Source organism: Salmo salar, chromosome 25 (assembly GCF_965601325.2).
Source record: "Salmo salar chromosome 25, fSalSal1, whole genome shotgun sequence".
NCBI lineage: Eukaryota > Metazoa > Chordata > Actinopteri > Salmoniformes > Salmonidae > Salmo > Salmo salar.
The window spans coordinates 37437843-37455358 of record NC_138315.1 but is presented as its reverse complement, the minus strand read 5'-3'; the positions used below and the strand labels follow the sequence as shown (position 1 = coordinate 37455358).

At 44.5% G+C, this 17516-nt stretch overlaps 1 protein-coding gene across 2 annotated transcripts in view; it reads right to left on the bottom strand.

The window, feature by feature from the left end:
- The window catches only part of LOC106586687 (amyloid-beta A4 protein), a 45976-nt gene that overhangs the window by 7411 nt on the left and 21049 nt on the right, over positions 1 to 17516 (bottom strand). Inside the window, exons 5-10 of one of the 2 annotated variants that reach the window (XM_014174226.3) lie at positions 10215 to 10399; positions 9741 to 9979; positions 9395 to 9565; positions 4529 to 4662; positions 4305 to 4379; positions 4054 to 4212 (exon numbers count right to left, since the gene is read on the bottom strand). In XM_014174226.3, coding sequence (XP_014029701.3) covers positions 4054 to 4212; positions 4305 to 4379; positions 4529 to 4662; positions 9395 to 9565; positions 9741 to 9979; positions 10215 to 10399 — 963 coding nt within the window. The remainder of the gene's footprint in view (positions 1 to 4053; positions 4213 to 4304; positions 4380 to 4528; positions 4663 to 9394; positions 9566 to 9740; positions 9980 to 10214; positions 10400 to 17516) is intronic. The other variant, XM_014174227.3, reaches the window with a different exon arrangement.

Here is a 17516-nt window from a genome sequence, read left to right as displayed (position 1 = left end):
TCTTGTAGGAAATCACGCACAGAACGAGCAGTATGGCTGGTGGCATTGTCATGCTGGAGGGTCAGGTCAGGATGAGCCTGCAGGAAGGGTACTACATGAGGGAGGAGGATGTCTTCCCTGTAACGCACAGCGTTGAGATTGCCTGCAATGACAATAAGCTCAGTCCGATGATGCTGTGACACACCACCCCAGACCATGACGGACCCTCCACCTCCAAATCGATCCCGCTCCAGATTACAGGCCTCAGTGTAACACTCATTCCTTTGACAATAAACGCGAATCTGACCATCACCCCATGTGAGACAAAACCGCAACTCGTCAGTGAAGAGCACTTTTTGCCAGTCCTGTCTGGTCCAGCGACGGTGTGTTTGTGCCCATAGGCGACGTTGTTGCCGGTGATGTCTGGTGAGGACCTGCCTTACAACAGGCCTACATGCCCTCAGTCCAGCCTCTCTCAGCCTATTGTGGACAGTCTGAGCACTGATGGAGGGATTGTGTGTTCCTGGTGTAACTCGGGCAGTTGTTGTTGCCATCCTGTACCTGTCCCGCAGGTGTGATGTTCAGATGTACTGATCCTGTGCAGGTGGTGTTAGACGTGGTCTGCCACTGCGAGGACGATCAGCTGTTCGTCCTGTCTCCCTGTAGCGCTGTCTTAGACGTCTCACAGTACGGACATTGCAATTTATTCCACCGGATTTTTACGAATTATCTTTCAAAGACAGTGTCCTGAAAAAGGGACGTTTCTTTTTTTGCTGAGTTTATTTGACAACATGAGTACAAATGAGAAACTCCGCTATTTTGCCACTGGAAGGACATACAAAGGAGTTAGCAAACTTCATAAAAGCTTGAAAAATGTCTAACAAATTCCAACTGCCCTTTTGTAAGCTTGTCTCCATTACTACCGATGGGGCACCCACTATGGTAGGCCGCATTAGAGGGTTTGTTGCATTGTGCAAACGAGATGATTCTTTCCCGGACTTTCTTGGTTATCACTGCATAATTCATCAGCAAGCTTTGTGCGGGAAGATGTTAAACATGAAAGAGGTGATGGATGTTGCCATGAAGATTGTGTGTTCTATTCGAGCAAGAAGCCTACAGCGGAGGCTATTTCACGCTCACTTAGAAGAGACTGAAGCGGAGCACACAGACCTGCTGCTGCACACGGATGAGCCAAGGTACATTTTTAGGGAGATTCAGATTTCCCTACGGTGAAATCAAGGAGTTTCTCAAGGTCCCCAAACATGCAGAATATGCACAGCTAGAGGACACACAGTGACTCCTGGATTGAGCTTTTCTCACTGACCTAACTTACATGCTTAATGAATTGAATGTAGCGCTGCAAGGAAAAGGCAAACATGTAATTGACATGATCAACTCTGTGAACACTTAAATGCAAACTACAACTGCTCACAAGAAAGCTGCAACGTAAAAATCTGCATTCAGAACCTGAACGTCAGGGCAAGGATGCAGCACAGCTTGACAGTGCACGTTACGGGGAGCAAGTCCAGAGCATCTCATCTGAGTTTGACAGTCATTTCACTGACTGCATCACTTGAGCCTATTGCCACTTATATGTGCTTTCCGTTTGGCACAGACATAAATGTGGAAGTCATTGCCTCCAAAATGGGATCACTTTTTCAGTTGGACAGAACTATATGAGAAACTGAAATTCTCACCCTTCAAAATGACATTAAGCTGAAATCCAGGACAACCACTGAGATGAAGGAAGAGTTCTGGGAGCTACTGCTGGAGGAGAAGTATCCCAACATAAGAAGATGTGCTCTTAATTCATCAGCCCTTTTTGGATCAACCTACCTCTGTGAGTCTGCATTTTCTCACATGAAGATAATAAAGTCCAAGTACAGATCTACTATGACTGATGACTACCGTGTGGCCTGCATGAGACTGGCAACAAGCTGCTACAGCCCTGACTATAAAAAACGACTTGCCTCAACCCAATGCCAAAAGTCACACGAAGGTAGGAAATGAAATTGGTTGCACTTGTGTGGAGACCGTGTTATTGGTCCACATTATATTTGGGTATCAAATAGGATTCATAGCAGCAGGTCCATACTCAGTGGTGTGCTGCGTTTCATACATTTTGTTGGTTGGTTTAGAGACTGGTAGATCTCATCAGGCTGGCAAATGAAAAAGTAGATCACACGTCAAAGAAGGTGGGGCACACCTGGTGTACAGTGTGTACTGAGTGTAATATGTGCATTATGCATGGTGAGAGGGTGTGTATATCACAGCAGGTTGGTGGCATCTTAATTGGGGAGGACAGGCTCGCGGTAATGACTGGAGCAGAACGAGTGGAATGGTGTCTCCATTCCAGCAGTTATTATGAGCCGTCCTCCCCTCAGCAGCCTCCCCTGGTGTACAGTGCATTGGGAAAGTATTCAGACCCGTTGACTTTTTCCAAGTTTTATTACGTTACAGCCTTATTCTAAAATGTATTAAAAAATATATATATTCTCAACAATCTACACGTAATACCCCATAATGACAAAGCGAAAACAGTTTTTTTTAAATGTATTCAAAATAAAAAAAATGAAATACCCTATATTCATAAGTATTCAGACCCTTTAATATGAGCTCAGATGCATCCTGTTTCCATTGGTCATCCTTGAGATGTTTCTACAACTTCATTGGAGTCCACCTGTGGTAAATTCAATTGATTGGACATGATTTGGAAAGGCACACACCTGTCTATATAAGTTGACAGGGCATGTCAGAGCAAAAACCAAGCCACGAGGTCGAATGAATTGTCCGTAGAGCTCTGAGACAGAACTGTGAAGAGGCACAGATCTGGGGAAGGGTACCAAAAACTTGAAGGTCTCCAAGAACACAGTGGCCTCCATCATTCTTAAATGGAAGAAGTTTGGAACCACCAAGAGTCTTCCTAGAACTGGCTGGCCGCCCAGCCAAACTGAGCAATCTGGGGAGAAGGGCCTTGGTCAGGGAAGTGACCAAGAACCAGATGGCCACTCTGACAGAGCTCCCGAGTTCCTCTGTGGAGATGGGAGAACCTTCCAGAAGGACAAACATCTCTGCAGCCCTCCACAAATCAGGCCTTTATGGTAGAGTGGCCAGACAGAAGCCACTCCTCAGTAAAAGGCACATGACAGCCCGCTTGGAGATTCCGAAAGGCACCTAAAGGACTCTGACTATGAGAAACAAGATTATCTGGTCTGATGAAACCAAGATTGAACTCTGACCTGAAAACTGTGGTGGTTATTTCTTTATAGAAACTTATCACACAAGTCAGACTTATACTTAAACTAAATCCTTACTCACTTATTAATAAGGAAAGCAGGTCACACCACACACACACACACACACACGTGAATGATTTGAGTGCTCTGCAATAACGAGGCTGGTCAACCCAACACGCTTGACTGTTGGGTAGAGAGATATTTTATAGCAAAGACACACCCCCTTAGTCTACATGATATGAGAAGGCAGTACCCCCAGCCAGATAGCATTTGCCGTGAAGACTGTTCTTATTGTACAGAAACCAGAGTTTGGCCCAAGACAAGGTTCCTCTCATCATTATCCATACCTAACCTAACCACACAGCCAAGACAACGGAAGAGTGGCTTCGGGACAAGTCTCTGAATGTCCTTGAGTGGCCCAGGCAGAGCACAGACTTGAACCTGACTGAACATCTCTGGAGAGACCTGAAAATAGCTGTGCAGTGACGCTTCCCATCCAAGAGGATCTGCAGAGAAGAATGGGAGAAAAACTCCCCAAATACTGGTGTGCCAAGCTTGTAGCATCATACCCAAGAAGACTCAAGGCTGTAATCGCTGCCAAAGGTGCTTTAACAATTTACTGAGTAAAGGGTCTGAATACTTGTGTAAATGTTTTTTTTTTTTATACATTTGGAAAAATGTCTAAAAGCCTGTTTTTGCTTTGTCCTTATGTGGTATTATGTGTAGATTGATGTGGAGGAAAAAATAATTCAATCCGTTTTAGAATAAGGCTATAATGTAACAAAATGTGGAAAAAGTCAAGGGGTCTGAACACTCCGAATGCACTGTATATATGTACCCTGGGTGGGTTGGCCTGCAGAGAGCCGAGGTAGTTCTCCAGGGCCACGTGGCGGCGGCTGTTGAGCAGGGCCTCCACCCGAGCCATGTGGGTCTCCACCAGCTGCTGCCTCTCTCCTGCTGCCTCCTGCTCCAGGGCCTCCACCTTCTCCTGGAAGTGCTGCACACAAAAAAATTAACACACACTAGAATGCACACACACACACACACACACACACACACACACACACACACACACACACGGTAGTGTACCTGGATGAGGGCCTTCTTGTCAGCGCGAGGGAGACTCTTGGCTTGTCTCTCTGCTTCCTCCCACTCTCTCATCACCTGGCGAGACACGTCAGTCACACATCTGAGGACTGTGGGTACTGTAGTGAACTCCTTCAGAGAAGGGACCCCTCTCCCCCCTCTCTCTCCCATACGTTCTCCCTCTTTCACAAACACACAGGCTATCTTTCTCTCTCATACACACAGACCTGGGACATCCTCTCGCGGTGCTTGGCCTCCAGACTCTCCTTGGCCTGCTGGAAGTTGGCGTGTTCGCTGTCGTCTCCGGTAGACTGCAGGTAACGGTCCACCACGTCAGGGGGGGAGGGGGCCGTGGTAGGCACTGGGAGAGGAGGAAGGAAAAGCGATAGAGGGGAGGGGAGAAAGGGTATTTCCACAAAAGGGTCCAAAGACAGAAGGTAACTGTTACATACTGATCACTCAAAAGTTAAACAGTGGCCTATCCTCCTCCCACATTTCTACCTTATCTGTCACTGTAATCTGAAAATATACAAAGACTTTCAGGGTCTGAACACAAAGACACATAGGTAGACCTGGCAGTCAGGTAGAGAGACAGACAGACAGACAGACAGACAGACAGACAGACAGACAGACAGACAGACAGACAGACAGACAGACAGACAGACAGACAGACAGACAGACAGACAGACAGACAGACAGACAGGACAGACAGGACAGACAGGACAGACAGAGACAGGTCAGCCACACAGACAGACGGGTAGGTAGAGAGACAGGTCAGCCACACAGACAGGTAGGTAGAGAGACAGGTCAGCCACACAGACAGACAGGTAGAGAGATAGGTCAACAACACATACAGAAAGACAGGTCAACCACACAGACAGACAGGTAGAGAGACAGGTCAAACACAAAGACAGGTAGACCTGGCAGACAGGTGGAGAGACAGGTCAGTCACACAGACAGGTCAGCCACACAGACAAACAGGTAGGTAGAGAGACAGGTCAACCACACAGACAGGCAGAGAGACAAGTCAACCACAGACAGACAGACAGGTAGAGAGACAGGTCAACCACACAGACAGACAGGCAGAGAGACAGGTTAACCACACAGAGAGACAGGTGATATACCGGTCTGCCTTGACATTGTTTTTGTGTCTGTGTGTGTGTGTGTGGGTATGCAGGCATGCACGAGATACAGGAGACTGGGGATCAGATAAGTGAATTCTGCCCAGTCAGGATCAGGGTAGGCGCTGCGTCATCCTGTCCCGCTGAGGAGCGTTGTGCTTAACTGGGCGGAAAGTACCGGAACAGCCTGGCTGGGGCTGGGAAACAGACAGGGACTCAACCAACTGACATACACACAAACGCACACACAAATACAGTGATTTAAAGAGAGACTGCTGCTGTTAGGTTAAACCGGGTAGAACAACTCATTAACCCACTGCCAGGTCAGGCCACCATAAATCACCAGACAAACATTGTCACACACACACAATGTTATTGAGTTGGTTAGTGAGTGATGGGGTGAGTGAGTAAGAGAATCGTTGCAAAAGCAGAAGAGTGAAGGGGTGAGTGAGTGAGTGAGTGAGTGAGTGAGTGAGTGAGTGAGTGAGTGAGTGAGTGAGTGAGTGAGTGAGTGAGAGAGATGGCTATTTTCCACCAGTGACATTCTCTGCTAATGCCGGCGCAGATACTTCCTAATATGTCGTCCGTTTCTTGATTAAGTCATTATACATCTTTTTTTAAATATAAGAATGACATAATTGAAAGGTCAACCTCTGTCTGTACCAAGCCATCTGTTCACCCACTAGAGCAGACTATTTTGATAGGAACACTGCACTTCCCCAAAAGCTGAGATGGATCCAGACCCTCAGTAAAACAGTCTTAACTATCCAGAGTAATGGTTCATCTGGAATAACTACTATTGGAGGGAAACGAAAGATCAATAAAAGTCTTAAAAGGCTGTGCTTTTTATTGACCTTCCACTTCCCTCCAAGAGTGGCAGAATATCTCTTTAATGAAATTCAATGAAACCTTAAAGTATCCATCATCGACAAATATGATGCAAAATTTACACTGAACAAAAATATCAAAACAACATGTAAAGTGTTGGTCCCATGTTTCATGAGCTGAAATAAGATCCCAGAAATGTTCCATACGCACAAAAAGCTTATTTCTCTCACATTTTGTGCACAAATGTGTTTACTCCTTCCAGACTCACATCAATCATCTCCAATCCAAAGTGAAATCTCGAATTGGCTTCCTATTTCGCAACAAAGCATCCTTCACTCATGCTGCCAAACATACCCTCGTAAAACTGACCATCCTACCAATCCTCGACTTCGGCGATGTCATTTACAAAATAGCTTCCAATACCCTACTCAACAAGCTGGATGCAGTCTATCACAGTGCCATCCGTTTTGTCACCAAAGCCCCATATACTACCCACCACTGCGACCTGTACGCTCTCGTTGGCTGGCCTTCGCTTCATAATCGTCGCCAAACACATTGGCTCCAGGTCATCTACAAGACTCTGCTAGGTAAAGTCCCCCCTTATCTCCGCTCACTGGTCACCATAGCAGCACCTACCTGTAGCACGCGCTCCAGCAGGTATATCTCTCTGGTCACCCCTAAAGCCAACTCCTCCTTTGGTCGTCTCTCCTTCCAGTTCTCTGCTGCCAATGACTGGAACGAACTACAAAAATCTCTGAAACTGGAAACACTTATCTCCCTCACTAGCTTTAAGCACCAGCTGTCAGAGCAGCTCACAGATCACTGCACCTGTACATAGCCCATCTATAATTTAGCCCAAACTACTACCTCTTCCCCTACTGTATTTATTTATTTTATTTATTTTGCTCCTTTGCACCATATTATTTATATTTTATCTTTGAACTTTCTTCAAACTACAAATCTACCATTCCAGTGTTTTTCTTGCTATACTTTATTTACTTTGCCACCATGGCATTTTTTTGCCTTTACCTCCCTTATCTCACATCATTTGCTCACATTGTATATAGTCTTATTTTTTATTTATTTTTTATTATTTTTTTTATTCTACTGCATCATTGATTGTATGTTGTTTTACTCCATGTGTAACTCTGTGTTTTTGTATGTTGTCGAACTGCTTTGCTTTATCTTGGCCAGGTCGCAATTGTAAATGAGAACTTGTTCTCAACTTGCCTACCTGGTTAAATAAAGGTGAAATAAAAATAAATAAATAAATAAATAAATAAACATCCCTCTTAGTGAGCATCCACCTGACAGGTGTGGCATATCAAGAAGCTGATTACCCTGTTATGGCTAGGGGGCAGTATTTTCACGGCCAGATAAAAAACGTACCCGATTTAATCTGATTATTACTCCTGCCCAGAAACTAGAATATGCATATAATTATTAGCTTTGGATAGAAAACACTCCAAAGTTTCTAAAACTGTTTGAATGGTGTCTGTGAGTATAACAGAACTCATTTGGCAGGCCAAAACCTGAGAAGATTCCTTACAGGAAGTGCCCTGTCTGACCATTTCTTGCCCTTCTTGATTATCTCTATCCATTACAGGGGATCTCTGCTGTTACATGACACTTCCTACGGCTCCCATGGGCTCTCAGAAGGCGGCAAAAAGCTGAATCGTGGCTTTGCAGGCTCTGGCTGAAAAAAAGTAGCGCGTTTGGATAGTGGCTGGTCACAGTACTGTGAGACTCAGGCTCGTGCACGAGGGGATCCCATGCTTTTATTTTCTCTCTCTTTGTACGTATACACGCTTTCCCGGTCGGAATATTATCGCTTTTTTACGAGAAAAATTGCATAAAAATTGATTTTAAACAGCGGTTGACATGCTTCAAAGTACAGTAATGGAATATTTAGAAATCTTTTGTCACGAAATGCGTCGTGCTCGTGACCCTTATTTACACTTCGGATAGTGTCTTGAACGCACAAACAAAACGCCGCTATTTGGATATAACAATGGATTATTTTGAACCAAACCAACATTTGTTATTGAAGTAGCAGTCCTGGGAGTGCATTCTGACGAAGAACACCAAAGGTAATCAAACTTTTCTAATAGTAAATCGGAGTTTGGTCAGGGCTAAACTTGGTGGGTGTCAAAATAGCTAGCCATGAAGGCTGGGCTATCTACTGAGACTATTGCAAAATGTGCTTTCACCGAAAAGCTATTTTAAAATCGGACACCTCGATTGCACAAAGGAGTTCTGTATCTATAATTCTTAAATTAATTGTTATGTTTTTTGTGAACGTTTATCGTGAGTAATTTAGTAAATTCACCGGAAGTGTTCGGTGGGAATGCTAGTTCTGAATGTCACATGCTAATGTAAAAAGCTGGTTTTTGATATAAATATGAACTTGATTGAACAAAACATGCATATATTGTATAACATAATGTCCTAGGAGTGTCATCTGATGAAGATCATCAAAGGTTAGTGCTGCATTTAGCTGTGGTTTGGGTTTATGTGACATTATATGCTAGCTTGAAAAATGGGTGTCTGATTATTTCTGGCTGGGTACTCTCCTGACATAATTATAATGTTTTGCCTTCGTTGTAAAACCTTTTTGAAATCGGACAGTGTGGTTAGATAAAGGAGAGTCTTGTCTTTAAAATGGTGTAAAATAGTCATATGTTTGAAAAATTGAAGTTTTCGGATTTTCGAGGAGTTTGTATTTCGCGCCACGCCCTATCATTGGATATTGGAGCGGTGTTCCGCTAGCGGAACGTCTAGATGTAAGAAGTTAAGTATCTGTGACCAATTAAATGGATCTGTATTCCCAGTCATGTGAAATCCATAGATCAGGGCATAAAGAATTGATTATAATTGACTGATTTCCTTATATGAACTGTAACTCAGTAAAATCTTTGAAATTGTTGCATGTTGTTTTATATTTTTGTTCAGTATAGAACTGAAAAACTTCCCCTTTCAGAGTAGGTAGTACATCACTTGTGCTCCAAGTGTCTAAGAGCCATCAGACAGACAGGTAGACGGTGTTAGACAGACAGACAGCTCAGAGAGGCAGACAGCAGGGGGGATAGTTCCCAAGGCAAGGGGCCTAGAGGTCCATGTCGGGGGTCCAGTCCAGGGACTTACACACACTGGTGCTGCAGACAGACAGGCAGTACTCTTCTGAGTCAAAGTTATTCCGGTTGCCCCCACACCCTCCAAAGAGGAAGGGGGCACAGGTGCCCTTCTCTGGCAAGAAGTACCAACGCTCCAGAATGGCATGGCATGGGCCCGACTCAGCACGCGCCCAACACACCTCTGAGAAGACACACACTTAAAACACACACTCACACAGAGCAATCACACACACTGCTTGGGCATGTTTACACATTATGTTCAAACATACACACATGTTCTCCAACTCTGAAACCTCTCCACAAATCCTTGGGGAAAAACAAACAATCATCTCTTTCAATCCATGGCTTGTTCTTACCTCTGACGACTTCCTCAACCGACTCAGTGGTGGTCGTGGTGGTGGTGGTCATGGCGATGTTGGAGGTGCCTTCACCACTGTCCCGTTCGTCGGTCACATCATCCTCATCATCATTATCATCATCATCATCATCATCATCATCATCCTCAAGACCATCTCCGTCCTCGTCTCTGTCAAAGGCATCCTCTTCGTCATCCTCCTCAGTGGTGACAGCCCCCTGATCTGCCTGGCGAGGCATGCTGTAGGGAGAGAGGGTGGAATGTGAGTCTATCAGAGTGTGTAGTCTGGTTGTGCAGGTTACCTGTCAAAAGGATTTAACCACTGGTTTAGGAACTTGAGTAACTATTTAAGATGATGTGTGTGTGCGCTTAAATGTCTGGATGTTTATGTCTGCCTGTATGCACCTGTGCTTGCACCTTTGTGTGCACGCCTTGTGTGTATGCACTGTGTTTGTGCGTGCGTGTTTGCGCGTACCTGTTATCGGTATATTCAGTCTCGGCTCCGCCCCACCACACATCAGACTCAGTCAGCTCCACACTGTCTGACTCGCGCTGTGTCTCCGCTGGGCAACACACAAACTCCACCCCTCGGAAACGGTCGATGCCGCATGGCAACAGCATCCCGTAGTCATGGAGATTCATGGTGCGGTCTCCGCAGGACTGATAATAATAGTAATTAGAAAACATCACTTTTTAAGACACAGATCTTTACATATCACTAGTGTCAAGGTGGTTTCCTGGTCAGGTACATGCTCAGGAAAAAACTATGCAAATGACAAAAAGGTGATACAAATAAATAATATGAAGGAAATCAATCATTGGTAGCTTATAGAATCAGTCAAAAATAATAGGAGTACGGATGAGGTGAGGAGCAGAGAGCAGTCATGCAGAGAGAAGTCATGCCTGCATGGGAGGATGGACCGAGATAAAGGGCTGAGTCATCACAGCCCAGCACACACTCCCTCAGAATATGAGAGCGAGAGAACACTCAATAGATCAAGAGAGCGAGAGAGGAGAGAATACTGATAGTGTGAATCATCCAGAGGTATGGGGGTCAATGGGAGTCAGAGGGGCAGGGGCCCTCGGGGAATCCCTGCTGACTTCACAGGATTCCCCAAACACACCCCTTATTACCAGTACAAGTGAAGAAAACACGCACTAGGAAAAAAGAGAAGAAAGGAGAAGGGGGGGGTGAAATGAGGAGAACTATAGAACGAAGAAACCAGAAAAGGAAAGAACAGGACATTGAGAGACCGAGACAAAACGGATTAAAAGATGAATGTGCGTGAGTGATTCCCGTAGCTGCGAGCCAAAGCCAAGCTTAGTCACAAAAGAGATTATTTTGTTGATTATCGAGAGGATCTTTGGTTTGTAAGTGAAGTGCTCTGAACCGAACTAGGATTTTGTTTCCCTTCCTTGAACCGTCCGAGTGCCATTCTGTGAACATTAAATATAATATATTTTTTAAAAGCTGACTCTTCCTCTGTTTACACCATCCCTTGCTACCGCATAGATCAGAACCCCTCTGGACTGGTAACACTAGATCGGTAGAGGAGAGAATACGAGATGGATCGGTAGAGGAGAGAATACGAGATGGATCGGTAGAGGAGAGAATACGAGATGGATCGGTAGAGGAGAGAATACGAGATGGATCGGTAGAGGAGAGAATACGAGATGGATCGGTAGAGGAGAGAATACGAGATGGATCGGTAGAGGAGAGAATACGAGATGGATCGGTAGGGGAGAGAATACTAGATTGATAGAGGAGAGAATACAAGATGGATAGAAGAGGACTGGCCACCCATCATAGCCTGGTTCCTCTCTAGGTTTCTTCCTAGGTTCCTGCCTTTCTAGGGAGTTTTTCCTAAACACCGTGCATTGTTGCTGTTTGGGGTTTTAGGCTGGGTTTCTGTAAGGCACTTTGTGACATCAGCTGATGTAAGGGCTCTATAAATACATTTGATTGATTGATTGATAGATAGAGGTGAGACAACTTCAACAATGTGAAAAGCAAGAGCAGGAGAAGAACAGAGCACTAGAGGAGAGGATCAGACTGCTGGAGGAGAGGATGAGGGGGGTGGCGTGTGACAGAACAACCCACTAGAGAGGTGGTCACCCCTGCAGAGAAGCCAGCAGACCAGCCCACCTCAGCTCCCAACAAAAGTCTTGACATCACAGCAGAACAGTCCACACCAGACCCTGACCATAGCATCGACATCACAGCAGAACAGTCCACACCAGACCCTGACCATAGCATCGACATCACAGCAGACAAATGAAGAACCCCAAGCCCAGGGGATCTGACCCCCTCTGAGCACCCCCCCCGTCAGCCACCCTGATAGCCCTCCTGACAACCCCCCCACACCCACTGAGGACATACACAAGACACAGATTGTACTCCTTATGGACTCAAACAGGAAATATATACAATGTTTTTTTTCTCCCAAACACAGTGTGTCTAAACTCTGGTGTCCAAACACCCAGCGTGCCCTAGACCTTCTTTCCGAGGACCAACTAGGTTCACCTAGCCACATAATATTACACACAGGCACAAACAACCTGAGAACACAGCAGGAAAGGGTGGCAACAGCACTGAAGGAAGTGATTGAAAAAGCTTCTTCTACTTTCCCCAATGCACAAGTGGTTATCTCCACCCTGCTACATGATCGTGGACTTCAGGAAACAGCAGAGGGAGCAGCCCCCTATCCACATCGACGGGACAGTAGTGGAGAAGGTGGGAAGTTTTAAGTTCCTCGGCGTACACATCACGGACAAACTGAAATGGTCCACATAGACAGCGTGGTGAAGAAGGCGCAGCAGCGCCTCTTCAACCTCAGGAGGCTGAAAAAAATTTGGCTTGACACCAAAAACACTCACTAACTTTAACAGATGCACAATCGAGAGCATCCTGTCGGGCTGTATTACCGCCTGGTACGGCAACTGCTCCGCCCATAACCGGAAGACTCTCCAGAGGGTAGTGAGGTCTGCACAACGCATCACCAGGGGCAAACTAACTGCCCTCCAGGACAACAACCACCCAAGCTACTGCCTGTTCACCCCGCTATCATCCAGAAGGCGAGGTCAGTACAGGTGCATCAAAGCTGGGACCAAGAGACTGAAAAACACCTATCTCAAGGAAATCAGACTGTTAAACAGCGATCACTAACATTGAGGGGATGCTGCCAACATACTGACTCAACTCTAGCCACTTTAAAAATTGAAAAATTGATGTAATAAATATATCACTAGCCACTTTAAAAATGGAAAAATTAATGTAATAAATGCATCACTAGCCACATTAAAACAATGCCACTTTATATAACGTTTACATACCCTACATTACTCATCTCATATGTAATATACTGTACTCTATACCATCTACTGCATCTTGCCTATGCTGTTCGGCCATCACTCATTCATATATTTTTATGTACATATTCTTATTCATTCCTTTACACTTGTGTGTATAAGGTAGTTGTTGTGAAATTGTTAGGTTAGATATTACTGCATGGTCGGAACTAAAAGCACAAGCATTTCGCTACACTCGCATTAACATCTGTGACAAATAAAATGTGATTTGATACCACAAAAAGACTTCCACCTTGCTACCGTACAGCAGGTAAATGCAAGTATTTTCCGTGACTGTGCCTCAAAACCAAATGTTTTACCTGGCCCACCACTCCACCCTGGACTTGAACAGCCTCTATGACCAGGTCCACATATACAAGGCAGCAGTGCCCACCACCTTCGCCCGGACTCTAAAGGACATCGCCCTCAAACGCAGCCCCAACACTTCACACAGGAGCAACAGATCAGTAGACACCCCGCCCAGACCAGCGAGACACTCTCCCAGACCTGCGGGACCCCCCCTGGACCTACACATAGAGGACCCATGCCGAGAAGACCTACATCCAGACCACAACACCACCAGCCACATACACACCCCCATCTCAACCAATCAACACCCCCCCAAGTCAACCATGCCCACAACCCATTTAGGCCCCCTCATATCAAACCTATCCCCCTCCTGCCCAACCCATGCACCCCACCCCCGCAAAGAGGGCCTCAACATGGAAGTCACACATACGCCCAAACAGACCCAACCCTCAATATTACACTAGCCCTAGCCAATGGCATATACCAGATGCTCAGCGGGCTCTGCTCACACTTACTGGCCTGAGGCCAAACCATTCGACCAACAACATTGGACACTTTATGGAACACAGAACCTTCACTATCTTATCCTGGAATATCCAAGGCCTGAGGTCATCTGCCTTTGGTCTAAAGAGCAGGAACCTGGACTTTAAAGAAATCGAAAATACAGTCATTGTCATCCTTCAAGAAACCTGGTATAGAGGAGACAGACCCACTGGTTGCCCTCTAGGTTACAAAGAGCTGGTAGTCCCATTCACTAAACTACCAGGTGTGAAACAGGGAAGGGACTCAGAGGGTATGCTAATTTGGTATAGAGCAGACCTAACTCACTCCATTAAATTAATCAAAGCAGGAACATTTCACATTTGGCTACAAATTCAAAAGGAAATGATCTCAACAGAGAAAAATGTCCTCCTGTGTGCTACCTATATCCCCCCACTAGAATCCGCATACTTTAATGAAGACAGCTTCTCCATCCTGGAGGGGGAAATCAATCACCTGACACCCTCAGCACACAGGGGGACAAACACCTGCCTGGAGGTGACAGCATTCCCTCCCCCATATGCCCCCCTAGGCACAACTATGACATCATAACCAACAAAAACAAGTCATAACTCCTGCAGCTCTGTCGCACGCTGGGTATGTACATAGTTAATGGTACAGATATAGCTCATCTCTTGGCAGTAGTACTGTAGACTACTTTATCACTGACCTCAACCCAGAGTATCTTAGAGCGTTCACAGTCAGCCCACTGACACCCCTATCAGACCACAGCAAAATCACAGTCTACTTGAACAGAGCAATACTCAATCATGAGACATCAAAGCCAAAGGAACTGAGTAATATTAAATGCTATAGATGGAAGGAATGTAGTTTGTAAACCTACCAAGAAACAATTAGGCAACAACAAATTCAATCGCTTTTAGACAACTTCCTGGACAAAACGTTCTACTGTAATAGTGAAGGTGTAAACTTGGCAGTAGAAAACCTAAACAATATATTTGACCTCTCAGCTTCCCTATCAAATCCAAAAATGTCAAATAGAAAACCGAAGAAAATGAACAACAATGACAAATGGTTTGATGAAGAAAGCAAAAATCTAAGAAAGAAATTGAGAAACCTGTCCAACCAAAAACATAGAGACCCAGAAAACCTGAGCCTTCAATATGGTGAATCACTAAAACAATACAGAAATACACTACGGAAATAGAAGGAACAGGACATCAGAAAACAGCTCAATGTAATTGGAGAATCCATAGAATCTAACCACTTCTGGGAATATTGGAAAACACTAAACAAACAACATGAAGAGTTATCTATCCAAAACAGAGATGTATAGGTAAACCACTTCTCCAGTATTTTGGGGTCTATAACAAAGAACAAACAGCAAAAACATATACATTATCAAATTCAAATCTTAGAATCAACTATTAAAGACTACCAGAACCCACTGGATTCTCCAATTACATTGAATGAACTACAGGACAAAATACAAACCCTCCAACCCAAAAAGGCCTGTGATATTGATGGTATCCTCAATGAAATGATCAAATATACAGACAACAAATTCCAATTGGCTATACTAAAACTCTTTAACATCATCCTTAGCTCTGGCATCTTCCCCAATATTTGGAACGAAGGACTGATCACCCCAATCTACAAAAGTGGAAACAAATTTGACCCCAAAAACTACCGTGGGATACGCGTCAACAGCAACCTTGGGAAAATCCTGTGCATTATCATTAACATCAGACTTGTACATTTCCTCAGTGAAAGCAATGTACTGAGCAAATGTCAAATTGGCTTTTTACCAAATTACCGTACGACAGACCACGTATTCACCCTGCACACCCTAATTGACAAACAAACAAACCAAAACAAAGGCAAAGTCTTCTCATGCTTTGTCGATTCCAAAAATGCCTTCGACTCAATTTGGCATGAGGGTCTGCTTTACAAAATGATGGAAAGTGGTGTTGGGGGAAAAACATACGACATTATAAAATCCATGTACACAAACAGCAAGTGTGCGGTTAAAATAGGCAAAAAACACACACATTTCTTCCCACAGGGCTGTGGGGGGAGACAGCAATGCAGCTTAAGCCCCACCCTCTTCAACATATATATCAACGAATTGACGAGGGCACTAGAACAGTCTGCAGCACCCGGCCTCACCCTACTAGAATCTGAAGTCAAATGTCTACTGTTTGCTGATGATCTGGTGCTTCTGTCACCAACCAAGTAGGGCCTACAGCAACACCTAGATCTTCTGCACAGATTCTGTCAGACCTGGGCCCTGATTGTAAATCTCAGTAAGACCAAAATAATGGTGTTCCAAAAAAGGTCCAGTCGCCAGGACCACAAACACAAATTCCATCTAGACACCGTTGCCCTAGAGCACACAAAAAACTATACATACCTCGGCCTAAACATCAGCGCCACAGGTAACTTCCACAAAGCTGTGAGCGATATGAGAGACAAGGCAAGAAGGGCCTTCTATGCCATCAAAAGGAACATAAATTGACATACCAATTAGGATCTGGCTAAAAATACTTGAATCAGTTATAGAACCCATTGCCCTTTATGGTTGTGAGGTCTGGGGTCCGCTCACCAACCAAGAATTCACAAAATGGGACAAACACCAAATTGAGACTGCCGCATGCAGAATTCTGCAAAAATATCCTCTGTGTACAACGTAGAACACCAAATAATGCACGCAGAGCAGAATTAGGCCGATACCCGCTAATTATCAAAATCCAGAAAAGAGCTGATCATTTCTACAACCACCTAAAAGGAAGCGATTCCCAAACCTTCCATAACAAAGCCATCACCTACAGAGAGATGAACCTGGAGAAGAGTTGGTCTTGGGGCTCTGTTCACAAACACAAACACACGCCACAGAGCCCCAGGACAGAAACACAATTAGACCCAACCAAATCATGAGAAAACAAAAAGATAATTCCTTAACACATTGGAAAGAATTAACAAAAAAACAGAGCAAACTAGAATGCTATTTGGCCCTAAACAGAGAGTACACAGTGGCAGAATACCTGACCACTGTGACTGACCCAAACTCAAAGAAAGCTTTGACTATATTCAGACTCTGTGAGCATAGCCTTGCTATTGAGAAAGGCTGTCGTAGGCAGACCTGGCTCTCAAGAGAAGACAGGCTATGTGCACGCTGTCCACAAATGAGGTGGAAACTGAGCTGCACTTCATAACCTCCTTCCCAATTTATGACCATATTAGAGACACATATTTCCCTCAGATTACACAGATCCACAAATAATTTGAAAACAAACCCAATTTTGATAAACTCCTATATCTATTGGGTGAAATACCAGTGTGCCATTACAGCAGCAAGATTTGTGACCTGTTGCCACAAGAAAAAGGGCAACTAGTGAAGAACAAACACCATTGTAAATACAACCCCTATTTATGTTAATTTATTTTCCCTTTTGTACTTTCACTATTTGCACACCGTTACAACACTGTATATATACACATAATGACATTTGTAATGTCCTTATTCTTTTGTGTGTAATGTTAAGAGAGAATATAAAATTTGACTGAACAAAAATATAAACGCAACATGTAAAGTGTTGGTCCCATGTTTCATGACCTG